The sequence below is a fragment of the Sinohyriopsis cumingii genome, chromosome 13 (assembly GCF_028554795.1).
Source record: "Sinohyriopsis cumingii isolate HCF-2022 chromosome 13, ASM2855479v2, whole genome shotgun sequence".
Taxonomy (NCBI): domain Eukaryota; kingdom Metazoa; phylum Mollusca; class Bivalvia; order Unionida; family Unionidae; genus Sinohyriopsis; species Sinohyriopsis cumingii.
The window spans coordinates 45,049,772-45,070,842 of NC_142973.1; the positions used below are offsets into that span (position 1 = coordinate 45,049,772).

Here is a 21,071-nt window from a genome sequence, read left to right on the forward strand (position 1 = left end):
GCTGCTTTGCTTGGAAGTCAACATTAAGAGGTTAGTTGTAGGACTGGTCGGCCTGGTGTCAGGATAATGTTACTGGGTAGGACATCATGCTGCATGTCTTTGGCATGATGCCCCAGTGTTAGACATCACTATAAACTGCCACACTGCAGACATCATAGCAATATGACTGAAAAATTGTTAAAGCTATGTTAAAAATCCAAATCACACACACACACACACACTCTATCAAGATTGTCTTTACAGCAGTGTTCATGTTCATTAGCATCTGAAATGTGTCTTGCTTTATACAGTTTGTCTTTACACTTTTGATGTTGTTCATAGGTGCTGCTTAATATGTTTAACCAGTGTTGCATTATTTACCCATGTGTTTCTGCCAAAATGTTTTTTGGGTTGATCTTTCCTTTTTATCTCACATCCACCAATGGATGGTCAAGTTTTTAATCAAAGACTTCAAAGACATCATCACCATCACTGAAGGGGTCCTGAGTGGTCTAAAGCACTCACCATTTCAGATCACTGCCATCTCATCTCTATCTGCATGGGTTCAAGTCCAAGGCTCGGCTAGCGTGGGCACGTGGGAAAGCCTGCCAGTAGCTTCTCGTGGGTCAATGGTTCTTCTCTGGGTTTTCCAGGGTTCTTCCTCCACCAGTTGTACTGGCCGCCATGTATAGTCTATTGTGTGTTGAAAAATGGTGTTAAACCCTAGAACAACAAGAACAACCATCTTTGATCCCTATATTACTTATAACACTGTGAAAAAAATCCTGTATTTGGCCTAAATTAAAACAGTAAGTAATCAACAGCTTGTTGTGTACACATGTTAGCCATAAACCTATTACTCAGCCATGCACCATTGCACCAGTTGTAACAACTGCTATTAATAGTTCTGGTCCCCAGTAGACTGGGTCTCACTAGTTTCTGTAATGTTTGGCTAGAATGTGTAAAATGAAAATGGCATCAGTCTGATGTCCCATATGGCCTCCATGGCAATGGTCTTGTTATTCCAACACCTCCTGAAGAGAAAGTCATATCAACATGGGGTTTTCATGAAAAGTCTTCTTATAATATGTGGTTGGTCTTAAACAAAAATGGTGCCACTCAAACATCCAAGATGACCACCACGGTAGTTATCTTAAAAACTTGTTATTGTAACTCTTAAATTTCTTGTGATATCAAATGAGGTTTTTATAATAAAAATTTCTTGTGATATCTACTTTGTCCAAAATGAATTTATGATGTCTATCTAACAGCCAATACGATCACCATGGAAAATCTTTTTATTGCTACTTCTGATGAACAGAAAGTCATATTGATTTGGGATTTCACTGGAAAGCTTATGATTTGTCTTGCTGGTCCCAAAAGAAAATGGTACTAAGTCACCAAAGTGGCCATCTTGAAAATATTGTTTCACTGCTCCTAGCTGGATGGCCATATCAACATTTGCTTTTCACCAGCTGTTTCTTCTGATGCCTAGTTGGTCCTAAATGAAAATAGTTCCTGACATCCACATGGCAACCATCTTGAAAATATAATTGCTTCTCCTTCTGAATGGAAGTTCATGCATGGGGTTTTCACCATGAGACTGCTTATGATGTCTAGTTGCTCTTGAATGAAAATGGTGCCAATCAGACCTCACCTATAGTTGCCACAATATACATGTACATATTGAAAATCTTGACACTAATTCTACTGAATGGATAGTCATATCAGCGTGGACTGGTTTTCACAAAGTCTTCTAATAGTGTCTGGTTTGTCCTAAATGAAAATGTTGTCTGTCTTATATCCTATATGGCTGCCACAATGGCTAATTTGAAAATCTTCTCACTCAAGAATATCAGAGAAGGTTTCAACACTCAACAATTAAAAAAAAGAAATGGTCCTGAATTCTTTGTAATTTTTATGACAGTTTAGCTTGTTTTGATCTAGACCTAGTATAGGGACAGGTTTAAATAATTATATTTCTTACATTATTATAGTACACATAGCTTTTTTATTTCATGCAGTTTTTATTGTAAGATTGATTTCAAGTTTCAGCCTTTGTCTTTAACATCATGTTTCAATCTTTATATATAAAATGATATGGTATATGAAAAAATAGGTTTTACCATGTACAAGAAATTTTAAGAGATCTTCCTTGAAAGGATAATCAAGTAATAGTTGATCATGAAAATTTTTTGATTAAAATCAAAGTAAATTATCGTCGTCTGTTGACTCATAAATTTGCATGGCATGAGTTTATGGATTGCCATTGTCGAAAGCGGCGTATGATAGTTTCATTGATTGAAAAGAAAATGACATAGATGATCAGCTGCGGACCCACAGACCAATAAGAGTGTGTTTTGGACACTTCTTGTCGATTTCTTGTAGGCAGGCCATGTCTGAGGTATTTAGTTTTCAGCTTTAATAACCAGATCTTTGTTTATACAAAAGAAGTGTTGATGGAAAATCAGACCAAGCAATCATTTCTATGCACATGTAGGGTTTACCCGTAATCCACTGGAAGTAATTGTAAACCCCATACTTAATGAAAGGGTCATAAAGCTAAATTGAAGTTCATAAAATATGTAACATATCATTGTGTTTCCTCATCATTCAGGCTTAGTAGCTTGTAAAAAAAATCAACAGATAACCCAAATAAGTACTTGCAGATTACATTTTGGTCAAAGCTGGCTCATCTGCATAATCATGTGGGTTTTCTGTACAAAAGCATGATAGCTCTTCAGAATCTTAGAATTGGTTTTAGGCGCATGTCCATATGCTTTACTGAAATCAAAGAATTCCACTAGTTTGAATTGTGCCAACATTTTTTAATTATAACACTTATATCCAAGACAAAATTATGTCCTTTATGTGATCAGTTTAAATTTAGACTGGTACCAAATTTGTAACCAGTATGGCTTTTTTAACACCAGAAAGTAAACTTTCTTAATCAAGGCCTTGCATTTCTTCCAGTGTCATAGAAATTGCAGCAGGAATCATTTGAAGCCCATTTTAGGCAGTGTGTCAACAAAGTAAAGAGATTAGATGCTGTCACTTATTGGTGACACAACACTGACACAGAAACAGGAAAACTACATGATAAAATGTGACTCTTTTCTTGATAAATGTTTATTTACTGTTGATCAGACCATGTTTAAAGCTTACACTTCTGTGGTTTATTAAAAATATATAATTTGTCTTATACCAGTCAGACATGAATTAATTGCTTACATTTTTACAATAAAGCTAAATTTGTACAAATACCACTTGATTTGAAAGATTACATGTATTCTAATCATTTACAACTTGCACAGCAAAACTGATTTCTGACATCCAGTCTATATGTTATTTTTAACAGTTTTGAAAGTTGCCTCTCATTCTATTGGGTTAGCTGCCTTGTTGTATCCATGGGAACGGTATTCAGCTCTTGTTTCCTCAGCATGATTCAGCCAACAATTTGTTGTTAAAGATGTTGTTTAAACCAACAGGAAAAAAACAATTATCATGTTAATGATTGATTTCCAGGCCAGCGGGGGTTGGCTGCAACACTGTGTACTTGGTAAAGACACATAGCTACCATTTATTTGGCATTACAGAAATAACAATTTTTTTAAAGCTGCCATTAAAATCAAGAAAACAGAACACTCATTTTGCTGGTGAATGATTTAGATTAAACTTTATCACAATTCACTTTTTTTGCTTTAACAGTCCTTAAAACTTGAATTTGATCACCTCTCCTTCGTCTGCACATGTTCTTCATTGTTTTTAATCCTAGGTTCAGCTATCTTTCACTGTATGACAATCTTCTAAGATTTTTCAGCATACTGTATACATTTGATTTTCATACAAAATATCCCTTGCAGACTTATCTTATTCTAGATATGGTCTTATTAGTAATTAATCTAATGAAAGGAACCTCTTTATTTATATGTGTAAAAACAGTAAATGTTATATAAATAAGCCCAAAATTCTTGTTAGCTCTGTATAGTGAATTCATCACAGGTAATATCCAGATAATTTGAACTGTGTTATATCTTTGTTGGATGCACTTTTTATCATGTACATGTTATATCTCCGAGTTAATTTCAATATATCCAATATGCATTGACTTGCTGGTATTATAACCCAGTTGTCAGGTATCATGTACTATAACCCAGTTGTCAGGTATCAGGTATTATAACCCATTTGTCAGGTATCAGACCAATTACAGAGATGATCTTAATCATCGTCATTAACTATAGCATACAGTTTTGCATCCCATACATTTTTGCATCATCAGCAAAATGATTGATTATATTCGGAAGTCATTTATAAAACTCCTAAAAAGTACGAGTCACAGATTGTTTACATACAAACATCGGTCTCAGACTGGTACAGTAAATAGAAAACCAGTGACAGTCAGAGCCTACATCTGACTTGTATCATGTGATGTCATGTGCACATATTGTAATATTTGACACCATGCAATGACATAGAGATTTGATGCTTTGTTTGACAAATGTGAGACTTTACTTTCAGCTAAAGAAAATGTCAGTAATAAATTGTATAATTTTTTTCTTCTTCTTTTTGCAATATTTCAGAATGTTAGCTGATGTCTGTTATATTTCTCCCATCAACCTATTTTGTTTTAAATCATTGTTTTGAAATAATATGTTCATATATTTGTAATTTTTCAAATGACCTTGGCTTACTTGGCCAATTTCCACTGAACGGTTTGTATGTTTAATTGTGATTTGTCATTACAGTGTACACTGATATCAGCACATATTTGTAATAAATAGGTTGAATATTTCTGTTTCTAAAATCTGAAAGTATTCAGTTTTACAAGTTACAACATTTTCTTGTCCACAGAAAGCAATGACCTTTGCTCACCTAGCTACATATTGTCATTATTTATTCATAACGGGTCCTTATAGTAACTAGTTTTAAAAAAAAGTTATATTTTCTTTCTCATTACATTTTACTCCAGTTGTAAATTTGTCATATTTGTTTTACACAAAGCAGTTCATATATGTATGGAAAAATTATATAATAGAATATTATTTATGTTATTTATTCCTGGCTTTTAATCCAACTCTGTATGTATGCATTTATAAGTCAGGTCCAACAGAAAACAACATAGACCCAGTCTGCTGACACACAATGTGCTGGCTGATCACGGTCTGTGTTTGTTCTACTGATTACTTCTAGCAAACTGCATAGACCCTTATCTGCTTGTGCATTATGCGATGGCAGATAATGGGACTGTGCAGTTTGCAGTAGGATATACAACTGAGTTTACAGAGTATATAAAATGATTACTTTGAAAATTTCTATTCTTTTCACAGTTCCCATTTGAATTGGATGGATTAGAAGGAGTGCAGAGAAAGGAGGACCAGAGTTTTGCATACATGTGCACAATGGAGAAAGTTTTCATCAATCCTTACCACAGCAGCAGCCTGGTACATAGTATTTCAAAGCTTTGGAAAGAAAATAAATTTTTTGATGCCAAGATTGAAATTGGAAAGCATGTTTTCAAGGTAAGAAATGGTTTTAGACAGTATTGATGTGTACTGTAGTTATGGTGATGTTTTAAAATTCCATACTGCCTTTAATTTTGACATTTATTTCTACCTCTCTAGTGATTGATAGTGTTTTTGAAGCTAATTTGAAGGTTTTAATTTGTTGCAGTAACACATAGAAGTAATGTTTGCCAGTAGCATCAGTTACAGTTTCCAGTCTTAATACTATCTTCCTATTGCTCTGTGCCTAGTGAGGCAGTTGCTTGTACCATTTTTTTTAAGTCTTTGTATGACTCAAGTGGGGTTCGAACCTGCGATATCCCACATCCAAGGCAGATGCTCTAGCCACTTATGCCACCAGAGCGGTCTGGTGCATTATGCAATGGCAGATCAGGGCCTGTGTTGTTTGCAGCAGGTGGACTTATGTTATAAGCAAGTATATACAGTATTTACAGAATTTTGTCCCTGCTAATTGAATTATGTTACTAAAAATTACAAACTTTTGACCAGCGTGAATATTTTTGGTAAAGTTAAGAAAGGAATTGGTTATGGGACTATTGTTCACATGGAAGACTATAATAAAAATGTTTTCGTATATGTTTAATCAATTATTAATTCACAAATTCTTTACGGCAAATATGCTTTGTTCAAACTTTTCATATATTTCTATGATATTGAAAATATACCCTTAATAATGATTACAGCACAAACAAAAATCGATCTTGTTTATACACTTGACAGTAAAGTTAAATGGTTGTGAAATTTCACGCATACAGCAACAAATACATAAATGCAGACTGTTCCTATGTTACTATAGTATAGTTAATGTTAAATATTTAAAAATTAATGATTACCTTATATATTCACTTGTAAGACGTGGCTAGCTGCAAACTGCACAGACCTAAATCTGACGGTGCATAGTATGCTGGCAAATCTAGATCTGTGCAGTTTATTAGGAGTAATCAGTAGAACAGACAACATAGGTTCTGATCTGCAGGCACATTGCTATGGCAGATAACGATCTTTGCTGTTTGCAGTTTGACTTAACTTATAACCAAGTATATATGGTAAGTAGTCTTTCATAACTTTGATGAAAGCGTTAAATATGTCCTCCTTTTTTGCAATGCTGTATAATTATTACCTGTGGCATTGTTCCAGTGGCCGAGGTATCCATGGACACAGTTCTAAATTAATACCATAAATCACATGTAGTTCAAAATAATTTATTTTTGCAAACATATTATAGATCTGTAGACTTTTTCTTAAATGAGGGAATTCATGATTTTGTGGATTGCACCGTGTTCTTCTAAAATTTTCCATGCATGAGATTTGAATTGAAATCAAGACTCAGAATCACCGTAATAAGTATAGACTTTAATTTACAGCATGCATGATTTTTTTGTAAAACTAGTCAGTAAATGATTGTCAAGCTGAATGACGAAAACTGCACAGGAACAAAAATATGCTTGGTACCAAATCAAGATGAGATAGGGAAGGAGAGTGAGAAAAGATACATAGAGAGAGAAAAGATACATGTAGAATAAGTTTCTAAAGTTCTCGTTATGTTACAGCGAAACCTGCTTTTTGAGAGACCACATTTTAACAAAAATTGTCTCAAGACAGGTGGCCTATCATGGCCTATCAAGACAGGTGATCTCTGAAAAGATGTCATTACACTGAGCAACAAATCAATCAGCACATCAAGAATTTGGACCAATTTTCATAAAACTTTGTCAGCTTCAGAACATTCTCATCAAAATTTTGTGCCTTTGTAAAGATTTTTGACTTTCAAATTTAAAGTCTGTAATTTGTTGTTACCACTGAAAAAGATTGAAAAATCAAAATTTTTAAAGTAGGTTTAATGCAGTTATCTCACTGTAGATTACAGATAATGGGTATGCAAATTTTGAGTTGACATTTTATTACGAGGCATTTCATAAAAGTAGGACATGGTTTTAGACAGGTGGTCTGAAGTACCAATGCTCTTTCATGTCAGGTTTGACTTTATGGAAGTAATACTGTATAATTACAATCAGATTTTTTGTGTGCATACATGTATATATTATACATGAAAATTATCATAAATTATGGGTTCCATTATAGGGGGTGATTCATGTGAAATAATGGCCAAAGTGCGTGTAATTTTTTTCTCCAGATATATAGCAAAAGCAGAGATGACTTTACTTTTAATTGAGTTGAAGTCATCGCCTACTAACCTCTTTTAATAACATGAATGCTTTTGTATCCTTAGTACAGTATCAACTCTTGTGTTTTTCTTATGTTCTTTTAGCAGTGTAAAATAGTTTACACATGAAAGTATTGTGTGCACTTCGGTCCATTTCTGTGTCAAAGGTATAATTGTATATACCCACAGTTACCAGGGTGACAACATGGAATTACATAAATTCAGTACTTTACTCTGCAGTTCTTAAAAAATTCCACATATGAAAGAATTCACTATACAGTAGTACTTTGGAGTGTACGAAAATATTGATGTTACTTTCATGTTATATTATTTTTTGTTAAAACTCAACCCTCCAGTTAGCAGTATTTTTAAATAACAGAAATTGTAGAAAATTATAGAAATAGAAAAAGGCCAATAGTGCAAGAATTCAAATGAAATAGTTGATATAACCATGTAAATTCCATAATGAAAAAGTGATCACTTTTGAATTATCCATCTCTCAGTCCACAACTTTGACAAATAAAAAAAATACATACAATGCAGAAAAATACATACATCATGTGGTCACCAGGCATCAGAATGCCCATGGCAAGCTGACTGGAAAATTGAACTTGCCTCTGGGAGATTTGAGCTTGCTCCATGTTATCACAACTAAACATGCATAAGTTAGAACATGGATAAAATTAAATATGTTTTAAGGAAACGGTGTCAGATTTAATTTACAGATAAGGAAATTTTATTTTCATCTTTGTTTGCACTTTAAAACCATATGCTGATAATTAAAGTTATCAAGAAAGATATGTGTAAGCAGTAGATGTAGATAGATACATAGATGATAAGAAAAAGAAGAGTTAGAATGCAAATTTAGTTTAAGTAGCACTGACACACATGTACATGTAGCTAGAAAGATAAATGGACAGATAGATAATCAGTTTTGGAAATTGATTTTTAAGAGAGAGGTAGCAATGTTTAGGTTAAAGATCTCAAACTAAAAAATTAAACAATTAACCAGCTATTTTTCATTCAAATAGGTTTATTAGGTTTGTTTGCAGAAACTTTGTCAAGTATCCTTTTCATTGCCTAGATAGCTACCAGACTTGTCTCCTAGTTACATTGACAATAATGAAAGATAGACTTCTTGTAATGATTTATTTATAATCACAACTTAATGATAATGATTTTCAAACACTTATTGTATCCATTTAGTTAACAGTTTTCAGCTGGCCACCTCGAAATTGGTGACATGCATTAAACTCTTTGACTCTGTCACAACTTACAATAGGCCTGTTTGTTTGTGTGCCTGTGTATGAGGGGAGCAAGCAACAACTGTACACAAATACATGATATTAAAACTGTAATTTAATCTATATCAAATCATATATATAGTTACAATTCACATTATCAACACTTCATTCAATAAAAAAGACATCACTAAATTCAAGCTAAAATAACAGGAAAACATGTCAGGAGTCCTGTTTTCATAAAAGTTCATATCAAATTCTAGTCTTCACATGGACAGGAAGTATGACATGTCTACACCGGAGGGTTACATAATAATTATCTACACCAGACGAATGTATGTTCTCACACAGAACAATACTTGTCCACACTGGATGAAATTATACAAGCCAACACAAAGCTGAAGATGTGCACCCACACAGGAAAATAAATACATGTCCACACAGGACTAGATTATACCTCTTACTTGCTTATCCAGTTTAACATGGTGTAGTACACGAGTGGTATCCTAGTACCCTGATAACCAAGCTAGCAAGCCACAGTTAGCCATTGTTCATCTTTTTGTGATAAAAAAATTGGGTAAATACCTATACTGCTTTTATCTCTGGCAATTCTGCAGCAAGAATGCCTATTTGTACAAGTCAGCTCTTGATATGCAAGTTTATGCTAACCCTCGTTCATGCAACAGGTGCAGCACAGTAAGTCACTTATCGTGCACCTAGAGTAACTTGACATTACTGTACTATTTACAGGGCATTATCTATACTGCATAATTTAAGTAAGATATGGTTATTACCTATACAAATGTGCATTCGTCTGCCAGCTATATTGTTCGATAAAGATTTAGGTAGATAAAATTTTAACAATTATGAACTTGACTTTTAACTTGTGACAGACACATATTTGAGGATGTTTATTTTTATCCATTTAATTATTTGCCAGACAATAAGTATCTGTCAGTCATTTATAATTATCATGTAAACAATAGATAATAAACATTTTTGGGGGATGCTTAATGTTTATTTTTATCATGCTTTGAAAGAAATTCCAATGGCTAATTATTATCAATAAGTGCCTTTTACTTCCAAACACACCTGTCAAAGAAATCTCAAGAGTTATATTTAAACCAATTATCATGCAATCACCTAGTCACCTTGAAATCAGTGACATGCATGAAAATAAGCTGTGAGAGTCTGCAAGCTTGGCACTAATCGGAACTCACAAAATGTCTGTGGCTAGGTTAGGACTAGAAAATCAGTGAATCCCTTGTACATAAAATTATTTCAATTAAAATGCAGCGGATAAACAAAATAATAAATATTTATTCCTGGCTTATCAAAACTTGCCTCAGATAGTAAATATTGACATTATTATATCTGCATGAGAAAGCATGGCATTAACTACAAACTAGAATCAAATTGATAGACTTTGACATATCGTTTGAAAAAAGGACTTGATAGATGAGAGAAATTGGGGACAGTTATGTAATAGAAGAATGTGGTCTATATAACTGCAAAATAAAGATGCTGATGCTGATATACAGTACTCTAAATTAATGGTATTCTGCTATCCCATAGCTAATTGTTTTGATGATTTCAATAGTCCGATGGCGTGTAAAATTTAATTTACCATCAACATTATTTTGTGAGAAGGACTAGCAAATTTATCAGTTTAGTTGTCCCTCTGGCTATTTATGTTAAATTCTAGACCAGACATGTTCTGTGGTGAGATTGTAAAATATAAAACTTGAAGGACATAAAGTATTGCAAACTAAAGTCAACCTCTTCCATTCTTTTTATCTCTCTCTCAATCTTTTGGCCTTGCTTGCTGGCAAGTACCTTGCAGGCTTGAGCTGTTCCAAGCCAAATTTGAGCTTCTTCTGGGCATAAGGCAAGTGGATTTGTAAAACCCAGTTTAGTCTGAATTACATTTTAATGAACGAAATTCCTGCCAAAATGTCACGCGTGAAGGATGCAAAAGGAAGTTAACAGGGGTTTATTGGCTGATTGATGTCAAAAATGAGCACGTTTATTTTGTATTTCATTTTGTAAAGTAAAAAAAAAGGACTTGTACAACATCACCCATTTTCAGTAGTATTTTTAACAAGGCTTTTATCTTTCCCAGTTGCACAGCAATTCTGCTGAATCAAAATGAGAAAATATTTGATACTTGCATAAATTTTATTTAGTATTTCTTTTGTTTTTATATTATTTGATGGAAATGTTTATTGCAACAGGGATTTTTAAGCAACTGTTGTAAGCAAACATTGTAAATTTATATCACTCTTTACCCACTTCTCCCAAATTTTCTACAATTTTGCCCCATTCTGGTGGAAGAGGGAATTTACCTCCCACAAAAATTTGACTCTAACATGTGCTGTTTTAAAAGTAATAAATTAACTCTTTACTCACAAAGGGGCATTTACAAACAATTACAATGTTGAATATATTCTTTACATGCAGCTGACATGGGCTGTTTAACACCTTGACTGTTGCTTACGGCAACAAAAACAGTAACATGGACTGGTTACCTGGTATTCTCTTCCCTGTCAAAACAAGGTGTATCATGTTTTAAACATCAAAATTTGGGCACATGCTGGTGTTTCATAGCAGATCGAATGTTCAACCTGACTTTTGATTACCAGTCCTAGCTCTGATATTGTACCAATGACTAACATTTGTGTAGGTTATTGTAAGGAGGTAGGGATACTAATTTAAAAATTAGTATTAGTACCATATATCAAATTAGAAGAACGTCATTGTAGGATGTTATCATGTACAAGACAAGCTGTAAAGTGAAACTTGATGAAGTTTCATTGATCAAAGACCAGCATATGAGAAATATTAATGTTCGATACAGTTTATTCTTAATAACCATTCTGTATGATAAATAGACCTTGACCAGTCCATTTCAGGTGCTGCATCACCTTCCCCCACATGTGTTTCTGCTAACCCCACCCACCTGGTTTTTGTTATTAAAAATAAATCTAAAATTTAAAAAAATTAGCTTCAAGATTTTGTTAATTTTCAGTTATTTCTTTAGTGCATACAAGAAAATATATACTGTTTGTTCAGTTCATACAAATATGACATACTTATAAAACAAATTTACAGAAAAAATTAAACATATCTACCCTGTTTTTCTTCAAGGCATTAGTAGAAATACATGCAGGGTGGAGCTTAGTTATGTCTCTGGTGACTGGTGACTCAGATTGATGTCATTCTTGGGGTTTAATGCCATTTCTAAATGCAAGATAGGCTACACATGGTGTCCTGTACAATTGGTGGAGGAAGAACCTGGTAAAATCCTGGTTAGAACCGCTGACCCATGGGAAGCTACTGGCAGCTTTCTCACATACCCACATTGCCCAAGTGTGAGAATTAAACCCATGTAGATGGAGGTGAGTTTGCAATTATCAGTAAAGGTGAGTACAGCACTTTAGACCACTCAGCCACCTGGGGACGCCACTCAGCTTGATCTGCAGGGTATTATATGACAAATCTAAATGTAAATGAGAAATACAAAAAGTCATTCTTGGTCTTTTTATTAATACACTGATTTCATTTTGCAATATTTTTTACTAAAATGTCCAACAACAGTGTGGAGATGGTGTCCTGGAGGGGTCTCTGAGTTAGAGAAATTTGCAACGCTATTGATATATTTTGTACAGTTTTGTGGCTAGTTAGAAAGAAGTCAAAACAAGTCACTTGTCATGGACAGGTGAGTGAAAAAAATATTTGTACAGTAGAAATTGTTTTGAAAGACTACCCTTTCTGCCAGAAATGTATAGTCTTTCAAGACAGGTGGTCTCACATTATAAGATTTAACACTAATCTGTCAATATCTACTTTGAGAATCTGGCCTCTCAGACATGTCTGTCTAGCAGTGGTCTTTCAAGACAGGTTTTACTGTACAGCCATATGAGATATTGTTTCCTGCAGAATCCTTAAATGATTGTTTTCATTATATTTAGGTACACAAACTGGTTCTGGTTGCTTCCAGTCCCCGTTTTCTGCAAGTGGCTGAGAACTTAACACAGGATGGAAGGTTGGATGTCCAGCTGCCAGCTGACACTGACTTAAACTCAATGACGCTGTTCATCACCTACTTATACGAGGGAGTCATCAAGCTTACAAGCAGTAATTTAAAATTCATAGAAAAGATAGCTGCACTGTTTCAGGTGACAAAGCTGTTACAGTTTTGTGAAGAATTCAAGATTCATGTTCAAAGAGAGGAACATAATGCTAAGAAAAGAAAACTGTCAAAACCGATAATTTGTCAGTGCCCATCTTGCATGACTGATAATTCCGAGAGTGGGCAGCCATGTGACAGCGCACGGGTTATGGAAAGATTGAGACATAAAATAAATGTGCACTCAAAGAAAGAAACTGTTGTTATTGACTCAGATGGTGATCACAGCTCTGTTGATGAATGTATCAGCCAAATCAAAAAGAGCTTGGTCAAAGATGGATTGTCTCCCTTGGCACATGATGTGCGTTCATCAGTGGTAAGTACTCAAGTTTCTTTACAGGTCCAGTCTCACATGGTACTCATGTAAGTTAATTGATCACAGATTTTGAAATGTAATAAGTACGTCTTCCTGTGGTCAGCATTGTTTTGTAGATGTATTTTGAAATGGCCAAGCATCTCCTATATTTCATCTGACAGCTTTATCAAAACTTTTATTCTGAGTTTAAAGAACCCAAACTATACGTAGGTCAAAAAAAGGGTGGACATTTTTGTTCTGTTAATGTTCGTCACTCTCCTAATGCTTGCAATTCTACCAATTTTATGAAGTAGAAAGCAAGCTCCATTTCTGTTGATCTTAATTTTGATAAAGAGATCATTGAAAATAAGCTTTTGAACAGCAAAATACTTATTATCCAATCTTGTAAGGGGACGCAGGAGTGGTTTTTATAGTGGGAATTAAGCTTGATCAACTCAGTATTTTGTACCATATATTAGAAATGTGTGTGTTATAGGGGAAGAAGTCATGATAATCAGATTTGCTGTTTTATTTCTTCGCAAAACTATTTGTGATGTGCAATAAAATCACACAGTATGTTATGTTCACAGTTTCTCGCCATATGTTTTCGAAGGTTTATCATTAAATATTTAAATCCTGTAAATGATGGTAAGTTTATTAACCCAGTGTTATTCATGAAAGTGCCGTGTATATTCTAGAAATGGGTTAAAATGTTCATATAAAATTGCAATTTAAACATGGCCAAAGGACTGAGTAATAAGGACTCTTCTCTGCACTTTTTATGAAAAAGTAAACTTTAATAACTTTCACGACTGTGTGAAAAAGTTACAATTAATAAATTTCATTACTGTTGATATTAACATATCATTCAGTTATTTTTTTCTTGAAGTAATATACATGTACTTTAAAATTACAAAGAAACAAGAAAAACATTTGAAAGGTTTTTTCTTTTTTTCTTTATTTTCTTTTTTATATCCACATGGGTATATACAGTAGCTATCACAGTGTCTGTCCATCAATATTATTGTTTCCACACCTCTATCTGCATATGTTCGAGTCTCAGGTTTGGCTAACGTGGGTATGTGAGAAAGCTGTTAATAGCTTCCTATGGGTTCATGGTTCTTATAAGGGTTTTCCCATGTTCTTCGACTGCTCAGGTGGCCTAAGTGGTTATAGCATCCACCTTGGATGCAGGAGGTCGCAGGTTCAAACCCCGGGTGAGTCATACCAGAGACATAAAAATGGTACTAGCAGCTGCCTTGCTTGGTGCTCAGCAGTAAGAGGTTAGTATTAGGACTGGTTAGCCTGGTGTCAGAATAATGTGACTGGGTGGAACATCATGCTAAGTGTCTGCAGCATGATGTCCCAGTGCTAGACATCACTATAAACTGCCACACTGCCAACATCATGACTGAAAAATTGTTAAAGCAATGTTTAAAATCTAAATAACACACACACACACACACACATATGTTCTTCCCCCATCAGTTATACTGGCTGCCGGATATAGCCTATCTTGCACTGAGAAATGGCATTAAACCCCAACACAACATTATTGTTTCCAGAACATATCTTTCAGACTGTACCTGTATTCAGCGTTTTAGAAATATTAGACTAGTGGTCCAGATATGTCTTTTCACAATTCACTATTCCTCAGTTTTAATATTTTTTATGTTTTTATCTGTTTTCACATGCACGGGGCCGATAATGTTGATACTTGTAATCGATTGTACACATAGGTAATCAGTTACAGTGTGATCTGTAATCGTGATCATAATCATTGATTTCAGAAGCTCTATCATAACTGTAATTATAATGGTCCTTCATTGTCAGTGTAATTGCATAGTGTAATCATGATTACAAATGATTACAAACCAGAAAATCAGTAATTATGTTCTTAATAATTGTAAGAATAATAACAGTTTGTATGTAAATAATTGTTTATAAACATTTACATAGAGTTTAATATTGTTTGTTTTTCGGTTATATGATGTATAATTTTTGCTAGAACAAAAAGAGGTAATAAGCAAATACAAAGCATGGATAATCCTAATCATAATTGTAATCATCAACCTGTAATAGTAATCATAATTGTAATCGAGCACCTGTAGTCGACCCCATCCCTGGTTTGTCAATTATCCACACTATTGTTTTGTAACTTCTTATCCACACTTTAAATTCCAGGGCAAACTATTTAAGATATCTCTATTAACCTTGGTATAGATAGTAAACTAGTAGTGTACATGTGTCTTCTACCTTTTTCAATTCTTCATTTTCAGTATTTTTAACACTTTCATTCACTTCATCCATCCATCCATCCATCATTCAGATCATGAATCCAACTTAAAACCATTGAAGATATCTTAATGAATCTTAGTACACATATTAGAGTAGTGATCAAAATGTGACATTTACTTCCGAGGCAAAACTAGAGCATCATTTACTGTAATTATTCTAATGTAGGTACCCATTCTTGTCCCAACAGTTTTAGGGGAATCTATAATACATGTACATGTATATACATTTAAGGGGTTTCAAATTTGAAGACAACTTTAGCAGGTTTCCCTTTTCCAGTAAAAAAATTGTGAATTTTTACTTCTCTGTTTAATGTTCTAATTTTGTTATAATAGTTTGATTTGTACATAATGAAGATGTGATGGCTGTTTATTGTGTTGTGATATTTTCTTTTTAACTGTAACTTCTTACTAATTAATTGACTTACTTGTATCATTCATGTATGTTGGAGATTTAGTGCAAGTCATGTAATAAAACCAATATTCGGACAGAAAAGAGAGGAAGTGCTGATGAATGTTATATCTTAAACTGATCTATTTTTCATTTTCTGTTCATCATGCTTATTACAGGTCACTTATCTGAAGACACGGGTAAATATCAAATCTGACTCCATTGATCAAAACAAAGATGGCAGCTATCATGTGGAAACATTTACAGTCATATTTAGCATTTATAATAAATATTTTTATATACATGTGTATTCATTGTTCATCTTTTATAATTTATATAGGCATTGGTTGTTAAATGCATTTATCGTTCATATTTATTATGAATGGCAAACATTACATTTTTCAACCAACAGCTTTGGTGCTTTTTTTTCTTTTTTTTCTTCCTCCTTGTTTCCCTTCTGATAGCCTCACTAAATATAATCTCATCTGTCAGTCTGTATGGCTCTTGTACCCCAGTCTGACCTTGATTGAAATTAATTGTGCAGTAAGTGTTTGGTTTCAACAAATTTCTAGGCATATTTAATTACCATGTAATATCTCCTTATCCATGTTGTTTTTTGGCATGTTTTGATAATGGCAAATTAAAACATGGAATTTATTGTTTATTCAGTGGTGTTCATTGACAAATGGAATTAAGCCTGTCACCACACTTGTACCCTAAGAGTAATTGAACAAAGATTACATTGAACATGTAACCTCTGTCTCCCTCCATTGCCACCATAACACTAACAGCTTAAAAAAATGCAGCTCTGAATGCACACCACCTTGTCATTGTTTCATCCATCTCCTTCTCATATACATACAGCAAAAGTCATTTTGAGTTCATTTAAAGTAGCTGGGTTTTGGTGTCCAGCTGTCAAATTTCTTTGATTGTATTCTTAATTCAGTGTGTGTCTGTGATTTGGATTTTTAACGTAGCTTTAACAATTTTTCAGTCATATCGCTACAATGCCTGCAGTATTGCAGTTTATAGTGATCTCTAGCATAGGGGCGTCATGCCACAGACATGTTGCATGATGTCCCACCCAGTAACATTATCCTGACACCAGGCTGACCAGTCCTACCACTAACCTCTTAATGCTGAGCACTAAGTGAGGCAGCTGCTAGTACCATTATTAAAAGTCTCTGGTATGACTTGACTGGGGTTTGAACCCATGACCTCTTGCATCTGAGGCAGACACTCTAACCACTTAAGCTACTGGATTGGTCTGTTACTGTTGTTGTTCAATCCATATCATATGTATACACACTTTCATGTATAACAGCAAAAGTTTGTTTTTAGTTCTTTTAAGTATCAGGAATTTTGGTTCCAGCTTTCAAATTTCTTTGATTGCATTGTTAATTCAGTGATGAAAAAAATATTGATATTCTTTTGGATTATCATTTAGTTGTTTTACAGTGTGCAGTGAATACGAGATTAACTTCTGCTCTGATTGTCATTTTGCATAACAAACCAAAAGCAAAGAGAACTGCAAGGATTACCTCATCCATTGTGAGTTACCTGGTACATGACATCAATTATCATTAATTGCTTGGTCATTTTATTTCAGAGGTTTATTGTTATCTTAATAGGACTTACCTTTGAAATATTACCTCATTTGGCATTGTAAGGATTTCAAAGAATATTTATATTTTATTTATGCAAAAAAAAGTTCATCAGTATTTATTAACTGTCAGTTTTACATTTTGCCTTTTGCTTTTCACATTTCTTCAGTATCTATATGTTTGATGTTTTTGTGCATTTCTATTTTGATCATCTAACCACCACTTTTCTTTCTGGAGCAAAACTGATGTCTGTCTCTTCCCTGCATGCCATATATACTCACATATAAGTTGAGTCAAACTGCAAGCAACAAAGATCCTGATCTGCTGTAGTGTAATGCACCTGTGGATCAGGATCTGTGTTGTTTGTTCTACTGATTACTCCTAACAAGCTGAACAGAAACAGATCTGCCATCACATTATGCAATGGCATATCTGGGCCAGTGCAGTTTGCAGTTTGATTCATCTTTTAAGTGAGTATATACAGTACTTTATAAATATGTACATTCTAATTACATGTATAAGGTTTTCAACAAATCATGCTGTCTTGTTCTCACTGCATGTTAACGTTGTTTCTATAGTCTAGCTCTCAAACCATTCAAGATATTTAATACAGGGAGACAGGTGCTGCTTGTGAGTGAGATGGAATGATCCATGCAACCAGCTTTCTTGGGAAAAAAATGTCTTAGAACATTAAAAATATTTTCCCTGTATGTGTAATGAACTGTACAATTTCCATTTCAGGGTCAAAAGGTTTCCCAGAGTGGCTCAAAGCAGAGAAGGTCTAGTCGTGTTCCAAAAAGGAAACAATTTTCTGAGGATTTCTGCGATAACCTCAATGCTCCATTATTTATGGAGGAGGAGGGTGAGGAGGAGGAAGAGGAGGATAGTGATAATCATTCAACAGATGAAACTGTTGATGATATATACAATCCTTCTGATGAAGATGCAGATGATTTTGAGGAAGAAATATCAAATGTTAAGACAAAGAAAACAGATCCTAATTTGAAGAAAATGAGACGGGTTATGGGTGGAGAAGTAGAGAATTCTTCTCAGCAGAATAAACTCAAAGTATCTTCTGATATCCTAAAAGGAAATTCACTAAGGGTTGAATCAGCAGCTGCTGGGCAGAGCTCGGTATCAACCCTTAGGCGTGAAAATTTTACCAAATTTAAGCAACAGGGTGAATTAGATCAACAAGAGGATTGTAGCACCAAGGGGCAGCACAGAGAAATTAAGATTGAGCCATTAAGCACTAGTTTAGAGCAAAGTGTCTCCATGCATTCTTCCTCACAGCATGATAAGCCAGCCCTTAGGTCCCTTTTAGCAGAGCCTCCCCTAGTGAAATCAAGAGATGCTACAATTAAGGGACCGTTCACATCTTTTAAATATGGTCCTCAAAGATGTGAAATTCCATCAGAGGTAGCCAAATCATCTACAAAGCCAAACATTTCCGACAATAAAGAAATTTGTCAGGATAGTGAACCAAGCCAAGACAATGAAAATGTTGAAGATTTTGTTGTTAGAAAAGTGAAAGAAGAGCCTATGGATTCTATATCTGATTCATACGAGAATGCAGAACCAGTCATGTATTCAGCAAGCAAGACTGATTTGAAGACTATTTCTACTTTTGATAATGGCCACTCTGCAAGGGAAGCTGTTTATAGAGGTGTGAACCAGTCATTACATGAAAAAGATGGAGGACAGGTTCATGCACAGATGACGGAACATAGCAGAAGACAGGATTTAGATAATGGTTCAGGTTCCGATAATCAAACAACCAGCATAAAATCTGAGGTAGGATACCTGTTCACTGTTCAACTGTTTTGTACTTGGCTTCTGTGGAAAATGAATATATGGTAGAAGACATTATTTATAGTGAGTAAGTTCATGCGGGTAATTTTAATGCTGAATTAAGAGATGATGAGGGATGTTTCATTTAAACATGCATGGTACCCAGTGAAAGTGATTTTCTTTAGAAATATATGCCTAGGCACTCCAGTTACTCAAAGTGTTCATAAAAAAAATAAGACAGAATTCTGAATTGCATCTATGACTGACTAGTCCACATTGAGAGTGCCTTTCCGGAGACTCGGGTAAGTTTTACTGGAACAGAACTGATATAAAGAGATGTATTGGAAACATAAATACTTGTTTTCTGTGATGCAGTTTTCATTTATCCCTAAGCTCTTGTGCAGTCAAGGATAACAATATTTTAAACAAATGCAATATAAAAGATGGATATTTATCTTTGAAATTATATCCTTCTTTTTAAAGTGAATCGGATTCTGACATAAAAAGATTGGCCAAAACAAGAATGAAAAATTAACAAAAATATTAAAAAGATGTAACTAAAAAGAAAGGTGACATAGAATTGGTAGTATGTAATTATTGGTGCTCATGATTAATCTTGTCTTAGGACTGTTCCATTTAAACTTAGAGGGTACCAAAGGAAGGTTGTTCTGTTGAAATATGCAGGGTACCAATGGAAGGCTGTTTCATTTAAACATAAATGTTACTTACGGTAGGCATTTTTCACAAAACATATGCCATGGTGGGAGTTGAAGTGGCTAAGTGATTAGCATTCCAAATACACAACCAAAAGAGAGTGGGTTTGAATCCTACTGTTGGACCAGCTTGGGTTAGTTCCTGTGGTGTGTCCTTGTGCAAGGCACTTTACTCCAGTTGCTTTGGCACTCAAGAGCCTACTTGTGCTGCTGTACCTAAATGCACTAAACCAGACTTTGTCTTGGTATTCAGATTACTCAAAGAGTTCATATAAAAAATACAAACTTAGAAATTACATCTAAGGGAGACTACTCCATATATAAAAAAAGCAACTGGAATAGCCCTTAAGCAAATAATACTAATATAAGGAATCAATACAGAATTACTGTCCTTATGTGCTTCTATGCAACAGCTACATGTAGATCATCAGTGTTCTCGTTGCAAAATGTCCTGTAACAGCAAATTAAATATTTTCATTATCATTACTGTTTGTGCAACCTTGAAAAATCCTTGAATGTGAGGAGTTGCCTTGAAAACTCCATGAATTTACCTGAGAGATAACAAAACTTTAAAGCTGACTATAATTTTTCAAAAATGATGAAATGATGTTTTTTTATTTATTGTCCAAAGTAATAAATAAATGTAATGGGATTAAGTGGGTAAAATGACAAAGAACGACATACAAAGGCGGTTCAGTTTTTGTAAGACAAATTATTCCTTTTCCTTGAAGATAAACTCTCCAATGCTGTACAAGCTATAATTATGCATTCAGATATTATTAAAATATAGAAGTAAATGTGAAAAATGTAATCTAATAGCAGTTGCATTGTTATAAATTGCATTTTTGTTTCATTTTTATGAAGAAAGTTGTATAGAGCAAGTGAATC

The 21,071-nt window shown here is 34.2% G+C and overlaps 1 protein-coding gene across 2 annotated transcripts in view; it reads left to right on the forward strand.

Moving 5' to 3' along the window:
• The window catches only part of LOC149785333 (uncharacterized), a 38,305-nt gene that overhangs the window by 9,374 nt on the left and 7,860 nt on the right, over positions 1 to 21,071 (forward strand). For both annotated transcript variants that reach the window (XM_089979226.1, XM_089979227.1), the window contains exons 3-5: positions 5,307 to 5,498; positions 12,878 to 13,411; positions 18,421 to 19,473. In XM_089979226.1, the coding sequence (XP_089835352.1) occupies positions 5,370 to 5,498; positions 12,878 to 13,411; positions 18,421 to 19,473 (1,716 nt within the window). In that variant the 5' untranslated portion in view covers positions 5,307 to 5,369. The remainder of the gene's footprint in view (positions 1 to 5,306; positions 5,499 to 12,877; positions 13,412 to 18,420; positions 19,474 to 21,071) is intronic.